Consider the following 23,889-nt stretch of genomic DNA (forward strand, 5'->3'; position numbering starts at 1 on the left):
TTTTTTAGTGATGGAAACAATTATCCAAAACCAAGCCAAATACTTCATCATCTGTGAGGCCCACTTATTTTGGATGATAGATCATGAAAATCGAGTGATATCACTCCGTTTTTATGCTATCTGAATATGAAAGAAAGAAAGAAAGAGAATTGATGTGACAAGACTTTAGGTGGGTCCCATTATTTTTATGTATTTACTAAAATGTCATTAACTCATAACCTGGAAATGTGAAAATACCAAAATTGTGTTTTTAGTTTCCATCATCCAAACTCAAAATTTTGAGTTTTTAAGTGATGGAAACAGTTATCCAAAACCAAGATAAATACTTCATCATCTGTAGGACCCACTCATTTTGGATGATGGATCATGAAAACTGAGTGATATCCAAACATGCTATCCGAAGAAGAAAGGAAGAAAGAAAGAAAAATAAGAAAGAGAATTGATGTGACAAGACTTTAGGTGGGTCCCATTATTTTTATGTATTTACTAAAATGCCATGTAATTCATAACTTGAAAATGTGAAAACACCAAAATTGTGTTTTCAGTTTTCATCATCCAAACTCAAAATTTTGAATTTTTGAGTGATGGAAACAGTTATCTAAAACCAAGCCAAATACTTCGTCATATGTGAGACCCACTCATTTTGGATGATGGATCACGAAAACTGAGTGATATCACTCAGTTTTCATGCTATCCAAACATGCTCTGAAGTTCTTTTTCTTTTTTCTATCTTATCTTGTTGGAATCATATTTATGTTTTGTTTAGTTGCTGAGAAAAAAAGAAAGTTATTTCGTGGTTGTATTTCTATAGCCAAATCGAGGATTTTGTTATTGATGATGTTTTCTACGATGATTGATATATGTATGATTTTGGATTTATTTGATTGTAGTATTGTGTTCTATATCTTTTGCTAATTCTTATGTTATTCAAGATTCACTACGTGGAAAGAATTAGTTATTGTTTTCTCCTGCGGTTGGTATCATTGTTAACCTTTTTTTTTTTTTTTTTTTGAGAAACCAAAAAGGGTGGCTCACGTGTGATATCACAGCCGACCACACCCCACAGATACATCGCCTGTGAGTACCACCAGCACATAATGGTGCCCGCGACTTGGACCCTCTGTAACTCTGTTTGGTTCAATAATACATGATATTAAATCGCATCTCTTAAGATGGCAAAGCATCTTCACACAATAGTTATCGCAACATTATTTTTCACAGATTCTACCGAATGCTTTTCATTCACCTTTAAATATCATGTTATCAAAACATGATTTTAAAAACCTTTATTTTTCAAAACAAGTATTTTCACCACCGTGCACCCTTTGTGCAGTGGTCACTCTACAAGTATAAATGCTTGTGGGGTGTGAGAAGTAAGGATCGGGGTTCAAGTCTCTAGGAGGGAATTGCACACATATGTTCACTTAAATTAAACTAGAGGAGAAATTTTATCTTGTAAAAAAAAAAAAAAAAAAAAGTATTTTCAAATAGCTGACCATGAGGACACATTGCGTGTTTTCAAGCTATCATTGACCCTACGCTGACTAACTCTCCATACACTCGAATCTTTTGAAGTTATTCACACCTTCAGCGAGATTTCTCCTTAATTTCATGCACCTTCGTGAACACATGTTTATACCAATGATGACATGATTAATACTAAACCATCAAATATATTAGATCAAAAAACCTCTGCTAATAATTATACAATAGAATTATTTTAGCAAGCCTAGGAAGAGAAACTAAAAGCAGCAGGGGAAACAAAATAACAAAACCTTACATTGCTTGAATGCAGAAGAGCGTGCATATATATATATATATATATATATACATAACCTTTGGTGAATACCACTGAGTATCATCAGAATCAGCTTCCTAGGAACCAAACAGGAACTTTATTGATGGGGGCACGAGTGCTGTTATGAGTTATGGCTCCCCATCATGGCAAATAAGAGCATGTTCTTAGAGCTTTCTCAATTTAACTGTATGGATTGCCAGTACTTAACACAACAGAGTAAGATGTGTAACCTGTGACAATTTATTCCTGAATGCTTTGAGGTCGCATATGAAGCAGCATGAATCATAATTTACAGAATAGTTGTGCATTCATACGAACAAAATTGTAATGCGCCCCATGATGCTTTTCATGATGCTCGTTTTGTGAAGTCCTGTGCCACTGATGCACCAAAAACAAAAAGAGAAAAGGTAAGGCAAAAAGGTATTAGGAAATGGAAATGAGCAATAAAAAATAAAAAATAAGAATACAAAGAGTTCGCTGTAGCCCTTATAGCTGGTGAAGATGAAAGAATTAGATAATACAAGTCAAGTCATAGTTATCTCGGTGATATTATGAAAGTAATAGAGACGCAACATCTAATATCTTGATACAATCAAGAGGATCAAAATAGTAGGAATAAACTCTCATGAAATTATATTTTTGATAATGTTTATGTCATTTGATGAACCGCATCGGAAATCCTCCAAACTCACCTATAGTACAGCTCCACATACTTAGCAATATGGTCCCTCCCAACAAACTCTTGATCTTTCAAATATGTTGGAAATTGCAGGTATTCTAGAGGAATGGGATAGAACCTCCAAACCAACCATATCTTTCACACCTGACGGTTACTTTCTTCTGCTAGCCTTCATTGTATAGTTATTCTCTCTATATCTATAAAACTCCTCCTAATGTAAAAATAGAAATAAGGATTGAACAAAAAAACTTGGGTACCTATCAAAATTCAAAAGCTACGCAAGTAGATCACATGGTAATGATCATTTGATATAGAAAGCAATCTTGCCAGAGAGTGATAATTGCTCCAGCTCAGTAACAACCATTTACTATAATTAATATCCTTAATTTCCACCTTTATAAATCTTTGTACATTCCTTGTATAACCTTAATCTTCATCCATAGTTTCCCAGTATCCTTCAGCAGTCTTATCACTTATGACCACATCTTCCTAGCATGCAACAGATGACCAATGACTGAAATGAAGAGGACAATCAGAGATTCAAATGATCCCTCTAAGCACACGTGCATTTCAAATTCAATATTTAATCTACAATCATGGTTTTGATCACTCTACAATGAGCTTCACAAAGCATGGTTGTGCTATTTTTGAATCACTTTTAAGTGCCATTTGCTTGATAATAAAACATAGGGAATCAGATCAGAGCAAAGGTAATCATACAACTAGCACCCATCCCATAATATGCCGAATCATGATTCTTGCATCCTCAACAGCCAAAGTTTCTTCGTTTTTTTTTTTTTTTTTTTTTTTTCCTTTTTTTCCTTTTGTTCTGGTTGTTTTGTTGGGGTGGGGTGGTTGGTGGGTTGGTGTGGAAAGTTGCCATTTGAGCCAGAACTCATTAGCCAAGAAAAAGGGGGGCACAAAAATGTGTACTGTGATGCTCAACAGTCAACAGGTCTACTAACCTACTTAGCATGCTACAAACTGATTTGAGTATTCTACTTATTTAGTATTTACTCAATACAAAAGAAAAAGATTCATATCATTTATCTGTTCGATAACCACTTCCACAACCTAAATCAAGATTCAAAGCCAGTCAAGAAATCTATTAACCCTTTAATCCATCGATGCGCTAATTATCACAAAATTGATTTAAAATATAAGAAAGATCAAAACAACTGAAGGTTAAAACTTAAAACTCACCTGTTGATGAAGCTAGAACCAAAACAACATGCATAGTTGTTTTGAGGAAGCTGCAATCGAAGGGGATAAAGCTTTCCATTCAAGGGACTTCGATAATACCTTCCAAACCCGTCTCTTCCTCGAATTTATGAGTCAATTCCTCAACCCCATTACCCCTGAAAGTAAAAGAATACCCCTCCACAACTTCATCATCCACTTCACCATTATCTTCAGCCACATGATAGAATATAGTCCTCCCCTCTGACCTTGGTGATGCTGCACTCACATCATTCGAACCACTAGACAGCAAACCAAAACACAAAAAAACAAAAACAAAAAACTTTTACAGCAAAACCAAAGATTTCAATTTAAAAAATAACAAAAACAAAACAAATACAGAAAACAAAAAACAACTCAGAACCCCCATAGAATTCTGATGTGATGGTGGGTGTGAGTTTTGACTCGGAGACTGAGCTTGAATCTCGACAATATCAACATCCCAGAGAATATAATTCTGAGAAGAGTCCCTGAAAGGAATGTCATGGGTGATAGAGTTTCTCCAAGGTGGCATACCACCATTGGCTCTCAAGAACTTGCCGAACCGGGTCTTTAGCTTGACCCGGGACCCTTCGTTGATGGGTTCCCACTCGTGCGAGGAGTCGAGCCTCTGAGGCAGAGATTGCACCACCTTGTGACCCGTCGCGCCCAAAAAGAAGGGGTGGTTCGAGGCAGTGAGGTACGTGTTGTAACAGCTCTTGAGTCGGACTACGGACTGTGTGCCTTTGACAAACTCGACGGTCCACCAGGCTTTCTTGCTGGAGGTGGAGGATCCGTTTCGCTCTTGGGTCACGGACACTTGGTCTTCCTCGGCTACAAGGTACTTGTCATGGTGGCTACGGAGGCGGACCGCTTTGGCGTTGCGGAAGAGGTCCATTACTCTAAGCAAAAAACTTTGTTGTTGGAATTTTTCAGAGTTTAGACAAGAAATGTTTTAATCCCCATGCATGTGAATGATCGGCCCTGAAGAGAATGGTAAAGTGAATGATGAATTTGAGCTGTTGTGCAACTGGTACTTTCTATTTAAAAAGATCGCTGGTAGCTAAATGCTAAAAACATGACGGCAATATTCTTTTTCTCTATCCTCGTACATGTCGGGTCTCTTATTTTGTGGTTGAAAATTAAAGTAAGAGAGGTGAGGTGGAGTGTATCGTCGAATGTTATCTTATGATAGATAAATTAACTTTTTGATATGTTAAAATATATATATATATATTTTTTTTAAACAACTAATGCTAATTATCTAACTGTGCTAAAGTAGTTGATTACAATTTTTAGAACATGAAAGCTTAGAAATTGACTTGCCGACGTCAAAAGACCCAAATGAGTCATGTGATTTGCATGTGATTGAGTTTTCCATCTAAGATAATAGAAGAATTGATGTCGGGTGAAAAGTTTAACATCGATATATTTAATAGTTCATGAAGATAAGTGATAACTGCACGATATCATGAAGATAAGTGATAACTGCGTATTCTGAAGATTATCGTGCAGTGTAATTCTACGGTACCTCCCAAAAAAGGGGAGTACGGTATCTACTAGTAGGTAACCTGCTATACCAGGTTACTTTTTTCTCACATTTGATAGTTCTATTATGAAAGTTTATGCAGTTCTAAGTAGGGATGGCAAAATGAACCCGACCCGCGGGTACCCGGTCCGACCCAACCCTAATGGGTCGGATTTTACCTGACCCGTTTAACATTAGGTCGGGTCTGGGTTTTCATTAAAAAAACCCGAAGCGGGTTCGGGTCGGGTCCGGGTATTAGGCATACCCGGCCCGAACCCGACCCGTATATATAATATTTAAAAAAAAAAAAACCCTAACTATAAATACTCATTTTTCCCCTAAATCCCTCAGAGTCTCAGACCCATTCTCTCTCAAGCCGCCTCCCATTCTCTTCCTCACCCTCACTCTCACTCTCACTTAAGCAAGACCGCCGGCGCTGCTGCTTCTTGCGTACCTCACCTCGCCGACGCCGCTGCTCCCTGCCTCCTTCACCTTGACGCAGCCTGCAGACACCACTGCTCCTCCCTCACCTCGCCAGGCCCTCCTCCACCTCACAAGGCCGCAACTCTCTCATCTCCCTCACCTCGTTGGGAACTCAAGCTTTTGCAATGAAAATTGTCCTTTTTGTTCAAAGAATCAAATTTGTAATTTCTAGTTTTAGTGCTATTTTGGTTGAATAGATCGGCTTGTGCAAATTGATTTTGTAGGGTCTTATTGTTCAGTCCTAGGGTTTGTATGTTAATTCTTTTTTTTGCTTTTGATGTGAGAAAATATTGTAATGAAAAAAAAGGGTTTCTGATCTGTTGGTTGCTGAGAAAATAATGGGTTTTGTTGGTTTCCGATTGTTCAGATCTATTGGTTGCTGAGAAAATAATGAGTTTTCTTGAGTGTTCTCCTGTTTGGTTACTGAGAAAATCAATATTAGGCAAACGTTTTTTTTTTTTTTTTTTTTTTTTTTTTTTTTTTGGGCCACAAAATGGGCCCTGAAGTACCACGGCCAAACGAGGCTCGTGGAGCCCGCAGGGCCTGGCGGGGGCGGGTCCGGGCTCCGGAAAAAAATCTGTTTAGTAAACGGGCCGTTGGTCTTGACCTGCGGGTCGAGTTCGGGTATGGAAAAACCCAGCCCGAACCCGACCCGTTGCCATTCCTAGTTCTAACATCACATGTGACAGTTCTTTTTCTCACATTTGATAGTTCCCTTACTTTTTTCTCACATTTGACGGTTCCATCCTTACATTGTGCAGTTCCAACATCACATGTGACAATTCTTTTCTCACATTTGGTGGTTCCCTTACTTTTTTTTCTCACATTTGACGGTTCCATCCTCACATTGTGCGGTTCCAACATCACATATGATAGTTCTTTTATCACATTGAGTGATTCCCTTATTTTTTTTCTCATACATGATGGTTCCATCCTCACATTGTGCAGTTCCAACATCACATGTGACAATTCTTTTCTCACATTTGGTGGTTCTCTTACTTTTTTCTCACATTTGACGGTTCTATCCTCACATTGTGCAGTTCCAACATCACATGTGACAGTTCTTTTCTCACATTTGGTGGTTCTTTTTTTTTTTTCTCACATTTGATGGTTCCATTCTCACATTGTGCGGTTCCAACATCACATGTGACAGTTCTTTTGTTACATTGGGTGGTTCCCTTACTTTTTTCTCACACTTGATGGTTCCATTCTTACATTGTATGGTTCCAACATCACATATGACAGTTATTTTGTCACATTGGGTGGTTCTCTTACTTTTTTTCTCATATTTGACAGTTTCATCCTCACATTGTGTGGTTCCAACATCACATATGACAGTTCTTTTGTCACATTGTGTGATTCCCTTACTTCTTTCTCACACTTGACAGTTTCATCCTCACATTGTGCAATTCCAACATCACATGTAATAGTTCTTTTCTCACATTAGGTGATTCCCTTACTTTTTTATCACATTTGACGATTCCATCCTCACATTGTGCAGTTCCAACATCGCATATGATAGTTTTTTTCTCACATTTGGTGATTTCATTACTTTTTTTTCTCACATTTGACAGTTTCATCCTCACATTGTGCGGTTCCAACATCACATATAACAGTTCTTTTGTCACATTGGGTGGTTCCCTTACTTTTTTCTCACATTTAACGGTTCTATCCTCACATTGTGTAGTTTCAACATCACATGTGACAATTCTTTTCTCACGTTGGGTGGTTTCCTTACCCTTACTTTTTTTCTCACATTTAATGGTTCTATCCTCACATTGTGCAGTTCCAACATCACATGTGACAATTCTTTTCTCACGTTGGGTGGTTTCCTTACTTTTTTCTCACATTTGACAGTTCCATCCTCATGTTGTGTAATTCCAACATCACATGTGACAGTTCTTTTCTCATATTTGGTGTTTCCTTACTTCTTCTTCTTCTTCTTCCTTTTTTTTTTTTTTTTTTTTTTTTTTTTTTTTTTTTTTTTTTTTTTTTTTTTTTTTTTTACATTTGACGGTTTCATCCTCACATTTGGCAGTTTCAACATCACATGTAACAGTTCTTTTCTCACATTTAGTGGTTTCCTTACTTTTTTCTCATATTTGACGGTTCCATCATCACATTATGTAATTCCAACATCAAATGTAACAGTTCTTTTCTCACATTTGGTGGTTCTCTTACTCTCTTTTTTCTCACATTTGACAGTTTCAACATCACATGTAACAGTTCTTTTCTCACATTTAGTGGTTTCCTTACTTTTTTCTCATATTTGACGGTTCCATCATCACATTATGTAATTCCAACATCAAATGTAACAGTTCTTTTCTCACATTTGGTGGTTCTCTTACTCTATTTTCTCTCACATTTGATAGTTCTATCCTTACATTGTGCAATTCCAACATCACCTGTGTCAGTTCTTTTATCACATTTAGTGGTTTTCTTATTTTTTTTCTCATATTTGACAATTCCATTCTCACATTGTGCAATTTCAACATCATATGTGACAGTTCTTTTCTCACGTTGGGTGGTTCCCTTACTTTTTTCTCAAATTTGACGGTTTCATCCTCACGTTGTACAGTTTCAATATCACATTTGACAGTTTTTTTGTTACATATAGTGGTTCCTTTATTTATTTATTTTTTCAAATTTGATAGTTCCATTGTTAGATTAAACAGTACCAACATCGCATTTGTTCTATTTTTGTTATATATGACAGTTCTTTTGTTACTACACCAGGTTTTATATTTTTTAGGTATTTTCATTAGATCCATGTGTATGGAAGTGTCAAATGACTATGTCCGACATGAGTATAACCACCCCAACTAAAGTGTCTACGCAGTTTTGTTTCATAAAATTATTATTATGTTCAACTCTACCTCATAAACAGGTGGCCATATTGCAAATTTAATCAGGTCAATATTGTTTTGGATTCCTATCTCATCAATACATATGATCCGTTGTCATGCAAATTATACTAGCCTTGCAATGAAGTACTTGGTAAATAAATGAATATAGCTTTCTTCTACTTTCTTCTGTTCTATTTTTGTTACATGTGACAGTTCTTTTGTTACTACACCAAGTTTTATATTTTTTAGGCATTTTCATTAGATCCATGTGTACGGAAGTGTCAAATGACTATGTTCGACATGAGTATAACCACCCCAACTAAAGTGTCTACGCAGTTTTGTTTCATAAAATTATTATTATGTTCAGCTCTACCTCATAAACAGGTGGCCATATTGCAAATTTAATCAGGGCAATATTGTTTTGGATTCCCATCTCATCAATACATATGATCCGTTGTCATGCAAATTATACTAGCCTTGCAATGAAGTACTTGGTAAATAAATGAATATAGCTTTCTTCTGCAGCATTGCACAAGGGGCATTTATTCTCCCCCAAATTCCATTTTTGCTTTTAAAAGACCCAAACTATTTGGATTGACCCATTTGAGACGTGTACAATGTAATGTGTAATTTTTTAACAATAAAAAGGTTGTCACATCACTTAAAAAAAAATGTTATGTCAATGTTCTGTTAAATACATAGGCAATAAAATTAATGGAATGACCAAATGTGCTTATTTTTTAAATTTCAGAGATTAAAAGGGCTTAGCAAACAAACTTTAAAAACCAATATTATATTTTTGCCAAAAAGTAACTTACCTCAAAACCCACTTTTTATGGATTATGGTAAATGTCAATTCCCTTTTCACTTCACTTTCTTTGAGAATATATTTTCTTCAACTTTTTTCAACATGCAGTGAAATTACAAACCAAACAAAGCCTAAAAGAGCTGTGGCAAACTTGTACAAGAATAGTAAGAGATAGAGAGGATGCAGGTTTTATCTGTTACAAAATTGGTTATTTTCTATGATTTAGTATATTATACACACCTGTAATGGCAACACCATGTCAATTACACTACAAAGCCAAAAAGCAAGAGGCTAGGCTAGGGAGATGCTCATCTGAAATATGAAAAGATACAGAATCACTGCCATTGCCAAATGAATGGTTCTATATTGAATGTTAAAAAATGGATACAATGAAATGATGTTATCTATGGTTACAAACTGGATTGAGGACCGGAGCATAGAAAACACTGGGCCTCCTAAAGCCACCCCCATGTTTTAGATCTGGAGATCATTTATTGAAAGCTCGTGTGCTGTCAGCATCTTCAATTTCTGCAATCAAAAATGAATTTTTAAGGTTTAGTTGGTCGGGAAAATAAGAGGTAGAGCTGCTAAATAAAAAATGGAACTGAAATTAATCACCGTAATAAATTGTGGAGGATCATCAATACTTAATGAGCCCAGAACAACTTCCCTCTTCAATTTAGTTGTAAGCTTGTGACAAACTCTAAGTTGAGGATCAATAAATTTTATGAGTACAAATAATCCAGAAAGGCAATTGTCGAAACTATACAAAATGCATAAAAAATTTCATACCTCAGATCTAGTAGCTCCACCAATGATGAATACAAAAATCCGTTGGCCCATCTTCTAAAAATCACTAGATGCATGTCTTAGAATTGAATCACTATAGACCAGGGGGGAAAAAAAACATTATGAAGATGAGAATCTACAGAAAGATATTAGAAAAGGCTCCTATCAATCTATGTCAGTTCCACCAATGCCTACCAGTCCTCTAAGTAAGTATCTACATAGATCAAGATAACATAAAAATATAAGGCATCACTTTGTTAAGACAAACAACATATAGAAGATAACCATCGACATATTGGGGAAAGAGAAAGAAAGGAAGGGGTGGAGGGCTTGTATAATGCAGGCTATTATTGAGTTTATTGGACTACTCAGACCCATGTGAGGGAAGCATGAAAATAGCACCTTGAATACCCATCATTAGAGTTCCGAGGCCAAGCCCATTTATGTGTCTGCTTTGATTGAGCTGTATTAGCAATTGAAGTATGATTTACTGTAGCAGTCTGAGACGTCCCATGAAAAGTTTGACTCGGGTCATTCAAACATGGGTAATCATCTTTTGACAGTTCACCTTTGTGAAGTTTTTCAATAAGTTCCTGAAAGATGTCAAGAATTTGGGCCTAGTAAGCCATTGATTCCATATAGCTTTAATTCAAAGTTACAGGATAACTAAATTGATCACATTATGAGAATGTAGAAAAGATATTGGTCACACATAAGTCCTCCATTGCCACGATACTCTCAAGGTAGCAAGATATATTTAAGACATGCAAACGTCAACTAATATGGTTTTTCTCTTAGGTCTTAAATCACTAACAAAAACAAACAACCTTAAGCAGATATAATTGTGGGAGCAAATTATAAACATCACCATTAGCCAAAACAAAGACCACAAAGGTACTCCCAAATACAAGATATCTACTGATGACAGGCATGTCCTATATACATAGAACCATCTGAAAGGAAGTTAGTGTTTATTTTACCTCAATCGTGGGGTAAAAACGTGATAGTTGCCATGTTTCTTCTTCACCAGTACGGTCTTTCTAGCACCACGCTTTTTCTGACATTTAAAAAGTTCAATTAGGCAAAAATCATCAACCAAGCTGCATTCAAAACTAACATAAAGCAATTACCTTATGCATATCAAACTTCAAAGAGAAACTTCCACAAGAGAGACTAAGAAAGTAATAAAACATAATCTATATTAATGTTTGCAATATATTATAGCGTTTGCTAGTTCATCTTGAATCAACAGAAGCCCAAATAGATGAATATGGTCCCTACTAATGAGAGAAATGAAAAAAGTAGGCCATATTATCAATAATAAAAAAGGTTGAACAAGATACAATACAAGCAGCGATGGAAATAGTGTAAAATGCCAATGACCCAATTGGTCTAAAGCTTAAGAGATTTCTAACCATTTCAAAAAATAATAATAGGGGAAAACTTTCATCTGCCTTCATTTTCATTTTCCCCTTCCCATTCTCTATCTTTCAAGTTTCAAATAGGAATTGTTTTTCTCCTAAATGTAAGTTTCAACAAACTAATTTCTCAATAAATAGATATAGTTTATATAATCCACAGAATTACTCTAAAAATTATAGCGGATTTTATTCCATAATTCTAAAGCTTGGGGAACATCATGAGCCAGAAATTATACCCCCTGAAATGGACAATCATCTTCCTTGATTTCCTTTTCTAATGGCTTTAATTTTTGTGAATAGCCATTATAGAGGTTTTGGTTTTTGTTAAAATAATGGCAAGCAAATCATTGTCACAGAAACCACTATTGTACTTTGTAAACTTGGAGTGCAGCAGCTAGGTATTTTGAGTTTTCTGACTAATTTGTTTCATTTTGTTTAGTTACTATTTAACTTTATAGTTTATTCTGGTCACTTTTTCCCTTATTCTCCTCTCTTTTACTCTCCCATCCTCCAAACATAGAGCTCGGGTGAATGGGAAGCCCAACAAACTTAAAAACACTAACAATGAACATTGAAAGTAACTTTTGGGTCTAATGCATAGGCAGTGCTCTCCTCTCTTTTACTCACCTTTCTTTATACCAGAAGATAAACCCCTTCACACTCTAATGACCAAGAATACATATATTCTTCTTTTCAATACGCCTACACACTTATGTTTATACCATAACATAAACCCCCTTCACACTCTAATGACCAGGGTCAAAGCAAGGCACTTCACTGCTTCAACTGATAATTTGGCCCAAAGGTTATCAATATATATATATATATATATATATACACACACACACATATATTTTATTTTTTTTCTTTTTTTCAGTAAGCAATTTAAATCTGATTGTAAGCGGTTTACCCAGAGAAATTATCCAACTCCTAACAAGCTAGAGAAAAAAACCCAAATTGTTCAACCCAGCCAGAAAAACCTATGATAAATAACCCAAATAGTATAAACGACAATACTAACAAACCCAGCCAGACAAAATAAAGAAAAATAAACCAAATTGAAATCAGTATTAAACATATAATTAGAAGTTTTACTAATTCAAGTATATATAATAACTTAATCTCTCACTTGCTATGAACCAAAAGGAAAAATAGATTGGTTTAGTTCCTAGCAACCCTGTGAAACCAAAAGGTAAACAAAAACAAAACAAAATTTATAACAATTCAGCCATACAAAGAACAAACGGCAACAGTTAAAAAACCCATATGGAAAATTAAAGAATAAGGATGAGACATACTGAGATTTTAGATTCGATAAACGATGGAAACTTCGAACAAAAGGGCAGAGAGACGGAAGAAGTGCCACCGAATTGGATTGGATGTGGATTTGAGGTTGGATTGGAATAGAAGAAGCTAGAGGGTGGTGCCGCCGAGTTGGATTGAGATTCGATGGTGCACCGTTGTCTGGTTCTTCAATTGTGGGTATGGGTTTGTTGAGCTAGAGAGGCAAATGTGATATTGTTATGAGATGAGATAGAGGAAAACTAGACAGAGCAGGAGAGGCTTTAGCCTTTAGCGTTGAGACGAGACAGAGCAGAGAGGAAAACCAGAGGCGTTGTTGATGTGTGAATGATTCTGCGTTCATTTGCTTTGTTTTTTTTTTTTTTTTTGGTTTATATATATAACCTGTTTAGCCAGTATCCAGTATCCCTTAAAATTATACTAATGGTTAGGATATAAATAATGTTAAATCAACGGTTAAGATTAAGGAGGGTACCGTACTCCCCTTTTTTCTGGTGGGGTACGGTAGAATGACCCTATGGTGCAATGTGTAATCGAAGATATAGTTTAAAGTGTAAAGTGTAATTTCCACTTGATATTACTTTAAGTTTGTTTGTTTCGATATTAACATTTTCTTGAAAATGAATTCGTTTCCAAAAAATATTTTCTAAATTATTTAATTTTCCTATATTTGGTAACGACTTTACATTAAGTTGGAAAACTATCTTTCTACTTTCTTTATTTAGCTTGGAGTGAGATAGAGTTGATTTTCAAAAATAATTAGTGATAAAAACAATTCTATCTCACGCTGAGCTAAATAAAAGAAGTTAGACAGTTTTTCTTTGATTTTTTTTTATTCTTTTTTATACTTCCAACCATAGGAAAATGCAAAAACTATTTTCATATAAGGTTTTTTTTTATTAAAACTTAACAATATAATAAATGAATGTTTGACTTACTTTTTATGATTCTTGATACTACAGTTTGTACTAAAAACTACATTAATATTCTCAAAAAAAAAAAAAAAAAACTACATAAATATTTCATATTTTAAAATCAAACTCTAAAATTTTTAAATTATTTTAATTGAAATTGCCAATCAAACTTTCCTTTTCTCTAAATATCAAGCCAATTTCCTTTTCTCTCTCCTCTTACATGTCAGGTCTCTTATTTTGTGGTTGAAAATTGAGGTGGAGTACTGTATCGTCGAATGTTATATACTTATATTATAATAGTTAAATTAACTTTTTGATACGTTAAAATATGATTTTTTTTAAAACCAGTTAATGCTAGTTCTCTAACTATGCTAGAGTTAACTACAATATTTAGAACATGAAACCTCCTTTTGGATACAGCTTATTTGGTTGAAAATTGAAAACATTGTAGTAAAATAATTTTTAAATGTGTAAATAGTGTCGTGGTACCCATTTTTAATATTATTTTTTTTCCTGAATAAAGTGGTTGTGGGTCCCATGAACAGTGCGTGAATAGTGCATGAACAGTTCACTTTGTCTCCTGCACAGTGAATCTATGTGCATGAACAGTGCGGTTACTATTCATACGTGCTAAAAAAAGGAAACGTAAAACTCAAAACGCAAATGCGCAATAAGCCCAATCCAAATGGGCATGAATGCTTAGAAATTGACTTGCCGACACCGTGAATTGGTCTATATTAGGAGAAATTACATTTTACCTCTATAAACTATATCCTAAATTAAATTTTGCATCATACACTTTCAAAATATAAAATGCACAGCTAGCATTATAAATTATAACTTATGTTATACTTTGCATCCTGACATAAATTTTGCCAGTATCTTAGATAGAAAACCTAATCACATGTAAATCGCATGACTCTTGCTTAAGTGGCACAAGGTCAAGTGATTCACACGTGATTGAGTTTTCCACCTAAGATAATAGAAAAATCGACATTGGGGTGAAAAGTATAATATTGGTATATTAATAGTCTATGAAGATAAGTGATAACTACGTATTTTGAAGTTTAGGGTGTAAAGTATAATTTGGGATATAGTTTAAAGGGTAAAATGTAAGTTCCACTTGATATTACTTTAAATTTGTCTGTTTCAACATTAACATTTTCTTGAAAATGAATTTAGTTTCCAAATAATATTTTCTAGAAAATTATTTAATTTTCCTATGTTTGGTAATGTCTTTACAATGAGTTGAAAAACTATCTTTTTACTTTCCTTATCTAGCTTGAAGTGAGATAGAGTTGGTTTCTAAAAAAAATCAGCGATAAAAACAATTCTATCTCATGTTGAGAACACTAGAAATAGTAAAGCTAAATAGCTATATTGTAATTTTAGTTTCACCAAAATACAAAAATTGCTCTACAATATTGAAGGTATAGCTAAAAATTTTAGCTTTAGAGCTACAGTACGTAGCTATTTTTGGTTGCATATTGGAGCTTGAAGCTAAATAGAAATTTTTTTTTATTTTTTTTTATTCCAATTAGCATTAAAATAATATTTCTTCTCTTTCTTTATTTAATTCTTTTTCTATTTCTTTACTTTCTTCCGATTCCCATCATCCTCGTCACAAACTCTCACCGATTCACATCATCCTCGTGCTTGTGCTTGCTCGTGGGTTTCAGTTTTGGGTTGCTGGAAAGAATTAGTTATTGTTTTCTCATGCAGTTGGTATCATTGTTAACCTCTGTAACTCAGTTTGGTTCAATAATACATGATATTAAATCGCATCTCTTAAGATGGCAAAGCATCTTCACACAATAGTTTTCGCAACATTATTTTTCACAGATTCTACCGAATGCTTTTCATTCACTTTTAAATATCATGTTATCAAAACGTGATTTTAAAATCCTTTTTCTAAACAAGTATTTTCAAATAGCTGACCATAAGGACACATTGCGTGTTTTCAAGTTATCATTGAACTTTGAACCTACGGGATTTCTCAATCACTGACAAATTCTCCATTACACTCAAATCTTTTGAAGTTGTTCACACCTTCAGCGAGATTTTCTCCTCAATTTCATGCACCTTCGTGAAACACTTGTTTATACCAATGATGACATGATTAATACTAAACCATCAAATATATTAGATCAAAAAACCTTTGCCAATAATTGTACAATAGAATTATTTTAGCAAGCCTAGGAAGAGAAACTAAAAGCAGCAGGGGAAACAAAATCACAAAACCCTTTTTTTTTTTTGGAGAAGCAAATCACAAAACCTTACATTGCTTGAATGCAGAAGAGTGTGCATGTATATATTTTACAACATAAACTTTGATGAATACCACAGGAGTATCATCAGAATCAGCTTCCTAGAAGAACCAAACAGGAACTTTATTGATGGGGCACGAGTGCCGATATGAGTTATGACTCCCCATCATGGCAAATAAAAGCATGTGCTTAGAGCCTTCTCGATTTAACTGTATGGATTGCCAGTACTTAACACAACAGAGTAAGATGTGTAACCTGTGACAATTTATTCCTGAATGCTTTGAGGTGGCATATGAAGCAGCATGAATCATAATTTACAGAATAGTTGTGAATTCATATGAACAAAATTGTAATGCGCCCCAGGATGCTTTTCATGACGCTCGTTTTGTGAAGTCCTGTGCCACTGATGCACCAAGAACAAAAAGAGAAAAGGTAAGGCAAAAAGGTATTAGGAAATGGAAATGAGCAATTAAAAATAAAAAAATAAGAACACAAAGAGTTTGCTATAGCCCTTAAAGCTGGTGAAGATGAAAGAATTAGATAATACAAGTCAAGTCATAGTTATCTCAGTGATATTATGAAAGTAATAGAGATGCAACATCTAATATCTTGATACAATCAAGAGGATCAAAATAGTAAGAATAAACTCTCATGAAATTACATTTTTGATAACGTTGATGTCATTTGATGAACTGCATTGGAAATCCTCCAAACTCACCAATAGTACAGCTCCACATACTAGCACTATGGTCCCTCCCAACAAACTCTTGATCTTACAAATATGTTGGTAATTGCAGGTATTCTAGAGGAATGGGATAGAACCTCCAAACCAACCATATCTTTGACAACTAATGGCTAACGGTTACTTTCTTTTGCTAGCCTTCATTGTATAGTTATTCTCTCTATATCTATAAAACTCCTCCTAACGTAAAAATAGAATTAAGGATTGAACAAAAAAACTTTGGGTACCTATCAAAATTCAAAAGCTATGCGAGTAGATCACATGGTAATGATCATTTGATATAGAAAGCAATCTTGCCAGAGAGTGATAATTGCTCCAGCTAAGTAACAACCATTTACCATAATTAACATCCTTAATTTCCACCTTTATAAATCTTTGTACATTCCTTGTATAACCTTAATCTTCATCCATAATTTCCCAGTATCCTTCAACAGTCTTATCACTTATGACCACATCTTCCTAGTATGCAATAGATGACCAATGACTGAAATGAAGAGGACAATCAGAGACTCAAATGATCCCTCCAAGCACACGTGCATTTCAAATTCAATATTTAATCTACAATCATGGTTTTGATCACTCTACAATGAGCTTCACAAAGCATGGTTGTGCTATTATTGAATCACTTTTAAGTGCCATTTGCTTGATAATAAAACATAGGGAATCAGATCAGAGCAAAGGTAATCATACAATTAGCACCCCATCCCATAATATGCCGAATCATGATTCTTGCATTCTCAACAGCCAAAGTTTCTTCGTTTTTTTTTTCTTTTTTTCCTTTTCTTTTGGTTGTTTTGTTGGGGTGGGGTGGTTGGTGGGGTTGGTGTGGAAAGTTGCCATTTGAGCCAGAACTCATTAGCACAAAAAAAGGGGGGACAAAAATGTGTACTGTGATGCTAAACAGGTCTACTAACCTACTTAGCATACTACAAACTGATTTGAGTATTCTACTTATTTAGTATTTACTCAATACAAAAGAAAAAGATTCATATTATTTATCTGTTCGATAACCACTTCCACAACCTAAATCAAGATTCAAAGCCAGTCAAGAAATCTATTAACCCTTTAATCCATCGATGCACTAATTATCACAAAATCGATTTAAAATTTAAGAAAGATCAAACCAACTGAAGGTTAAAACTTAAAACTCACCTGTTGATGAAGCTAGAACCAAAACAACATGCATAGTTGCATTGTTTGGAGGAAGCTGCAACCGAAGGGGATAAAGATTTCCATTCAAGGGACTTCGAGTACACACAATTATACCTTCCAAACCCGTCTCTTCCTCCAATTTACGAGTCAATTCCTCAACCCCATTACCCTTGAAAGTAAAAGAATACCCCTCCACAACTCCATCATCCACTTCACCATTATCTTCAGCCACATGATAGTATATAGTCCTCCCTTCCGTTTTTGGTGGTGAACTCTGATTCGATTCACTAGACTGCAGAGCAAGAAAAGCATAAAAAGTAAAAAACTTTTACAACTAAACCACACAAGATTGATAATAACTTCTACAAAGATTCAATTTTTATATCAAAAAAAATCTCAAACCTCTTGTCTAGAAAACTTCTCGGATTTGATTGAACCCGAAGAGGGTGAATTGGGATCGAAATCCAAAGAATCCTGATGTGAAAGTGGTTGAGATGGGGGCCGCTGTGAGATCTGTCTCGGAGACTGGACTTGAATCTCGATAATATCAACATCCCAGAGAATCCAATCCTGAGTGGCGGTCCTGTGAGGAATATCATGGGTGATGGAGTTTCTCCAAGGTGGTACACCACCATTGGCTCTCAAGAAGTTACCATACCGAGTCTTGAGCTTGACTTGGGACCCTTCTTTAACGGGTTCCCACTCGAGCGAAGAGTCGAGCCTCCGAGGCAGAGATTGGATCACTTTTCGACCAGTCATCCCAAGCAAAAAGGGCTGGTTCGAGGCAGTGAGGTACTTGTTGTAGCAACTCTTGAGCCGGATTATGCTATCTGTGCCTTCGACAAACTCCACAGTCCACCTTGCGTTTTTGGAAGACCCGTTTCGATCTTGGGTCACCGACTCTTCATCTTCATCAGCTAGAAGGTACTTGTCATGGTGGCTACGGAGACGCACCGCCTTGGCGTTGTAGAAAAGGTCCATTCCTGAGCGAAACATGTTGGATTTGCTCTGTGTGTGCGTAAGAAAGTTTGAAACTTTTAGTTTTGTTTTCAGACTTCAGACAAGAGATTAATGTTATGCAAAAATCTTGAAAAGTCAGTGATTCAAGAGTTGTACTTGGTATATTTATTATGTAAGAAAGCGTAACAGACTAGCGGATGTGAAGACTGGAAAAAGTATTATATTAATATTTACCGACGAGAAATGCCGGTGTCACAAATAAAATCCCAATTTTTTACGCAATTCGTTACGAATTAACTATTTTTTTTTTTCACTCATAATTTATCACGTGATAAATTAACTTATTACCACACGTAATAAAACGCGGCAAAAATTGTGATTTTCTTTTTTTGTGTCGCTGACATTTCTTTAGCTAGAAAGAAATCAAATTGAATGTGTGTAACAGTCAAAGCAATGAAAGCAACCAAGTTGTCACAAGTCACAACACGGTTTGATACACGTATATCCATCTCTTTTTTGGTTCCTTACTTGTGTGGACAATCAACAATGTGATATACACGCCTCAATGCCTCATTCCTATGACTCTTTGATACGGGTCTAAGTTTCTATATAATAACGCCAAAAGTCCTGTCTAACTAGGTGTCCTAGAATTATCACATGTCAATAGTTTCTAGTTTCTTCTAGAGTATTTCATTTCTACACAAAAATTTACCCTGTTTTTTTCTGCCGAAAGGCCAAGTAAAACAAGGAAAACAAAACAAAAGGAAACTGTGATTTTTGATTTTTATGGAGGATGGTAGGGGTATAAGTTGAAATCTTTAAATGTTTTTTGTTTTATACTTTTGTAACGTTTTGTTTATAATTTAGCAAATAAATATAGGAAAAGCCAAGTGGTATTATCAAGGAGATAAAACTTAGGTCTTTGGTCATTCCTTAGCCGAATAGGAACTTTTGGATATACCTCATCTTTTTATTTTGTCGATTTCAAGTGGTGAGGTTAGGCCATGTCAATTTCTTTTTCTTTTTCTTTTTTTTATGAGAGAAAAAATACATTTTGAGATTGCCTCATCACTTAAAATAGACAAAACAGTGGATGATACAAAAACGTCAATTTCTTTTTAAATGCGGCTGATGTTCAACATTTTTTTAAAAATATATATATATAATAAAATGGAAAGAAATCATAGTCTCATAGACTATATTAATATTTTTTGTGAAGCCAACTGAAGATGGGATAAAAGAATAAACGGCACTCTACGTCTTCAATGATGAATAAATTAGAAAGAGAAAAGATGTAAAGCAATTCTTATATTGACAGGTAAAACTTGAAAACAAACAAAAAATAATAAAAGCAAAAACAAAAACCGTCTGATACAAAATCATAGTAAAGTTTATTATATTATTTTCACCAGAAGAAGAGGATAAAAAAAAAATTAAATTTTTTTAAAAACCCAATAAATCCAATTATTAAGAAGTAATCTTAGATTCTTAATTTCACCAAAAAAATCTTAGATTCTTAATCCCCATAAATCCCACACCTATACATGTCGAGTGTGACACCTATACAAGGAAGATAAATTATTAATTTGACAACAAGACAAAATAGTGATTCTATTTTTTTATTTTCTTTTTCTTTTTTAATAAGCAAAAATCAACAAGGATACCAGTTACCAAAACCATGTGATATGCATGGTCCATTTAGCCATTTCATAAAATTTTAGGCAAATTGTTGGCCTATTGGCCATTTCTTATAAGGAAAAATTTGAAGGCAAAAAATTGAGGATACAATTGTACTTTTTTTTTGATCTATCTGTTTATGATGCAGACGTATAACAGCCAAGGAGACTTTATTTCTTTTTGGGTCTCAAAATGAATCACTACCCCCAATACCATATAATATGCAGAGTACTAAAAAACCATTAAATCACACAACTCTATTAAATACCACAAGGAGTGCACGATTGACCAAAGTTTACAGTGAGAACTTTAAACTAGTGCGGAAGGTTTGGTGGACATGTATGATTTATCTTTAGCTAGAACAGCATAGCAGATTCATTCATTCATAATTTTGTTCTGGACTGATTGAAGCCAGGCGTGAAAGTTTGGAAAGTGATCCAACTCAATCACCATTAAATTACATTAAAGTGGCTTTCGCTATGTTTACAAGATTTTAATGGTCCAGGCATGCCCATTTGGCCACGACCACTAGTGACCATCTATTACTATTTCTTGAGTTGACCAAAGTAGTTACTTTTTTTAATTTGAGCAATTTCCTCGGTGCTCAATTATTGTTCTACTGTTTTTGAAATGACACATTGCATGCTAAAAGTTTTATAGTTCCATTAATTAGTTAACAATTTACGCGCTTTTTTTTCTTTTTAATTTTATTGTTAAAATCCCCACTTTCGTAGATAGTGCCACACCTACAATTTCTGTCCTCTAGAAAAGATAATCTAACATTTCCTACCCATTGCTAAAATATGTATTAAAAACCATAATTTTAGACTTTTAGCCATGAAAAAAAAAAAATAACAATTTTATGAATACATTCTGGTAAGATTTGATGATGATGTACTTTTATGATTGTCATAACGCCAGCATGAACATATTCTAAATTCCAAAGAGAGACCTTTCTCGACAAAAACATACACTAAAAATCAATTTTACCAATCACTATACACCAAAATGATCCCCATAGATTCACACCAAGATTAAAAAGAAGGCTTATCTTATCCTTTCCATGTCGAAAAGATTGCAATTCAGAACATTTCTGAATCATTTTTCAGTCCTAGAAGATAAAACTATTTTAACTCTTAAACCCTACCATAAGTCTTCTCCTATCGTTAACAACAAGCTTTGTCACATGGAATTAAAAAAGAAAACGAGCTTATTAATCATAAACCAAAACAACCACACAAAACTAATACCAGACATATGAATTATTATCACAAACATGAATTTAAAAGTTAAAAAAACATACCAGCTTATTATTAGAAATCGACTTCGGCGAAATCGAGGAAATAACAGACATAGGCGAGCCGGGTTCAGAACCAAAAACATCATCGGACAAAGAAGACAAACTCGACTTCGTATGGAGAAAATCGATAACCAAGTCAGTCCCAGAGACCTCGACAGCCTCGACATCCCAGAGAACCCAGTTCTGAGTCGACGAGGTATGTGGGTCATCGTGCGTGATCGAGTTCCGCCACGGTGGCGTGCCACCATTGGCTCTAAGGTAGGTACCGCACCAAGTCCTGAACTTGACCTGAAAGCCGTCTCGAATCGGCTCCCACTCGTACTTCCACTCGTACCCACGATCTGGCACGGTCTGCAACACCTTGTTCCCAGTCATGCCTAGCAAGAACGGCAAATCAGTTGCCGTTAGGTACATGCCGTTCCAGCTTTTCAACCGGATTGCGTGGCTCTTTCCTTCCACTAGTTCTACGAACCACCTGGCCTTCCTCGATGTGCCGTTTCGGCTCTGCCGGACCGTTTTGTTGTCGTCGTCGGCAACTAGGTACTTGTCAAGGTGGCTCTTGAGAGTCACAGCTTGTACTTTGTTGAATTTCTCCATGAAACCCCTATTCCAAAGTCTTTCTTTAGAGTCTAGACTGACCAGCAAGAACTAAAACTAAAGCCCCACTTGCTTGTTGTTTTAGTTTTTACTTTTTAGAGAGACGGGCCTTGAATATTCAAAGGATTGATATGAGTGAAGACTGAAGAGACTGTATAGTGTGAACGCAGAATAGATTATTATTATTATTTTAATTTTTAATGATTGAAAAAAAGGTTAATTGTGTTGGGTTTTGCTTGTTTATATTGAATTGCTTTATGTATTATTTGGATTCTTTTGGTTAGGCGTATTATTTGTTTTCTTAATTGACAAGATCTTGAAAAGTATCAAATACACAGTGACATAAACTTTTGCAACTTTTTAAGAGTAATATAAGGGAAATAATTTGTTTCACAGTAATGGATATTACTAGTTTATTGTGATTGAAACAATATTACTTTTTATCTGAGTCCATTACTAATGATACTTTCATTATCTTACACACACCTTTGGGGCACTTCGGCGAGCTAAGGCTTTATAGGAAGATGTTAGTTTTGCATGGGATGTAGGTATACATAAGTGATGCAGAATTCAAATGTGACTCCAAAATAGTTTCAAACATAGAATCAGGCTATAGTAATCCATCGGTGGCTATTGATAATGTTATTGTAGGGGTTCGTCAGAAGTTACTAGAGTTTAAATTGGCACAGATTTCACACGCAAAGCGATAATGTAATAGTTTAGCACATATCTTGGTATAATACGTCAAGGGGTAGTAATAGCTATTACTAATATCTTTAGATGGGAGACAAAGCATACTAATTCAAAAACAATAAACATCTAATGACAATAAAAAATCTAATAAATAATGTATTTTTTAATCAAAATCATTGATGATATTACTTTTTTGTTATTAATGGTATATAATAAAAATAGCGTCCTCCAAATGATTTTGCACCCATCACAACTTACAACTTAAGAAGGTATTGAAGAAAGTGGTGAAATTTTAGTGTCTCAACTCTCGAGCATTATTCGTTGAGAAATAAAAGGCACATGCCACTAGTTTAAAGGTAGCAAACTTATGAGCGCTCTCACTTTCCTAAGAAGTGGTCTAGTTGGGTGTCAATGATAGGTCATGTGAAAACAATGTTACTTTAATTAAAATTTATCACATTATTAAAAAATAATACTTATCTAATTGGGTTTAACTTATCTCCAGTACTTTTTTTAATTGGAATTTCCTTTTGTTTTAAGAGAAATTGCCACATCATCCAATAACTAAATAAAAGATGGAGACTTGTCATTGTATATTTAAAACAAAAGGACATGTTCAATTAAAAAAAATACTAGAAATAAGCCAAACCTTATCTAATTATTTCCACCAACTTAGATTTGATTATGTTTCCATTGTCGTCAAAGTAATTAAACT

The 23,889-nt window shown here is 34.8% G+C and overlaps 2 protein-coding genes and 1 long non-coding RNA gene across 8 annotated transcripts; all 3 read right to left on the reverse strand.

Moving 5' to 3' along the window:
- Positions 1–1,653: 1,653 nt before the first annotated feature.
- On the reverse strand, positions 1,654–4,748 carry LOC115982951. 3 transcript variants are annotated; one of them, XM_031105714.1, is made up of 2 exons: positions 3,681–4,748; positions 1,654–2,176 (listed from the first exon to the last, which is right to left on the reverse strand). In XM_031105714.1, exon 1 carries the CDS (start codon positions 4,591–4,593, stop codon positions 4,003–4,005), a length of 591 nt encoding a protein of 196 aa, XP_030961574.1. In that variant the 5' UTR covers positions 4,594–4,748; the 3' UTR covers positions 1,654–2,176; positions 3,681–4,002. The 3 variants fall into 3 exon arrangements, with proteins under 3 accessions (XP_030961574.1, XP_030961576.1, XP_030961577.1); XM_031105716.1 differs by lacking the exon at positions 1,654–2,176 and adding an exon at positions 2,449–2,688; XM_031105717.1 differs by lacking the exon at positions 1,654–2,176 and adding an exon at positions 2,850–2,991.
- Positions 4,749–9,673: 4,925 nt separating this feature from the next.
- On the reverse strand, positions 9,674–13,207 carry LOC115982952. 4 transcript variants are annotated; one of them, XR_004089791.1, is made up of 6 exons: positions 12,869–13,207; positions 11,130–11,206; positions 10,552–10,742; positions 10,153–10,243; positions 9,979–10,063; positions 9,674–9,888 (listed from the first exon to the last, which is right to left on the reverse strand). It is a non-coding gene; the product is annotated as an uncharacterized LOC115982952 (long non-coding RNA). The 4 variants fall into 4 exon arrangements; XR_004089790.1 differs by having other exon boundaries at positions 10,153–10,363; XR_004089792.1 differs by adding an exon at positions 12,700–12,747 and having other exon boundaries at positions 10,153–10,742.
- Positions 13,208–15,905: 2,698 nt separating this feature from the next.
- On the reverse strand, positions 15,906–22,585 carry LOC115982953. The gene is made up of 4 exons (XM_031105718.1): positions 21,888–22,585; positions 18,350–18,955; positions 17,948–18,239; positions 15,906–16,456 (listed from the first exon to the last, which is right to left on the reverse strand). The coding sequence occupies exons 1-4, from the start codon at positions 22,479–22,481 to the stop codon at positions 16,425–16,427; spliced, it is 1,524 nt and encodes a 507-aa protein (XP_030961578.1). The 5' UTR covers positions 22,482–22,585; the 3' UTR covers positions 15,906–16,424.
- Positions 22,586–23,889: the final 1,304 nt, after the last annotated feature.

Source organism: Quercus lobata, chromosome 3 (genome assembly GCF_001633185.2).
Source record: "Quercus lobata isolate SW786 chromosome 3, ValleyOak3.0 Primary Assembly, whole genome shotgun sequence".
Classification (NCBI taxonomy): Eukaryota; Viridiplantae; Streptophyta; class Magnoliopsida; order Fagales; family Fagaceae; genus Quercus; species Quercus lobata.

Bases quoted from the DNA above. Each gene is read 5' to 3' on its own strand.
- LOC115982951 (XM_031105714.1), bottom strand. From the start codon at position 4,593: ATGGACCTCTTCCGCAACGCCAAAGCGGTCCGCCTCCGTAGCCACCAT.
- LOC115982953 (XM_031105718.1), bottom strand. From the start codon at position 22,481: ATGGAGAAATTCAACAAAGTACAAGCTGTGACTCTCAAGAGCCACCTT. The intron at 18,240-18,349 runs GTTTGAGATTTT...CTTGCTCTGCAG, and splicing joins AGAAGTTTTCTAGACAAGAG to TCTAGTGAATCGAATCAGAG. The intron at 16,457-17,947 runs GTGAGTTTTAAG...TTGGTGCATCAG, and splicing joins GGTTCTAGCTTCATCAACAG to TGGCACAGGACTTCACAAAA.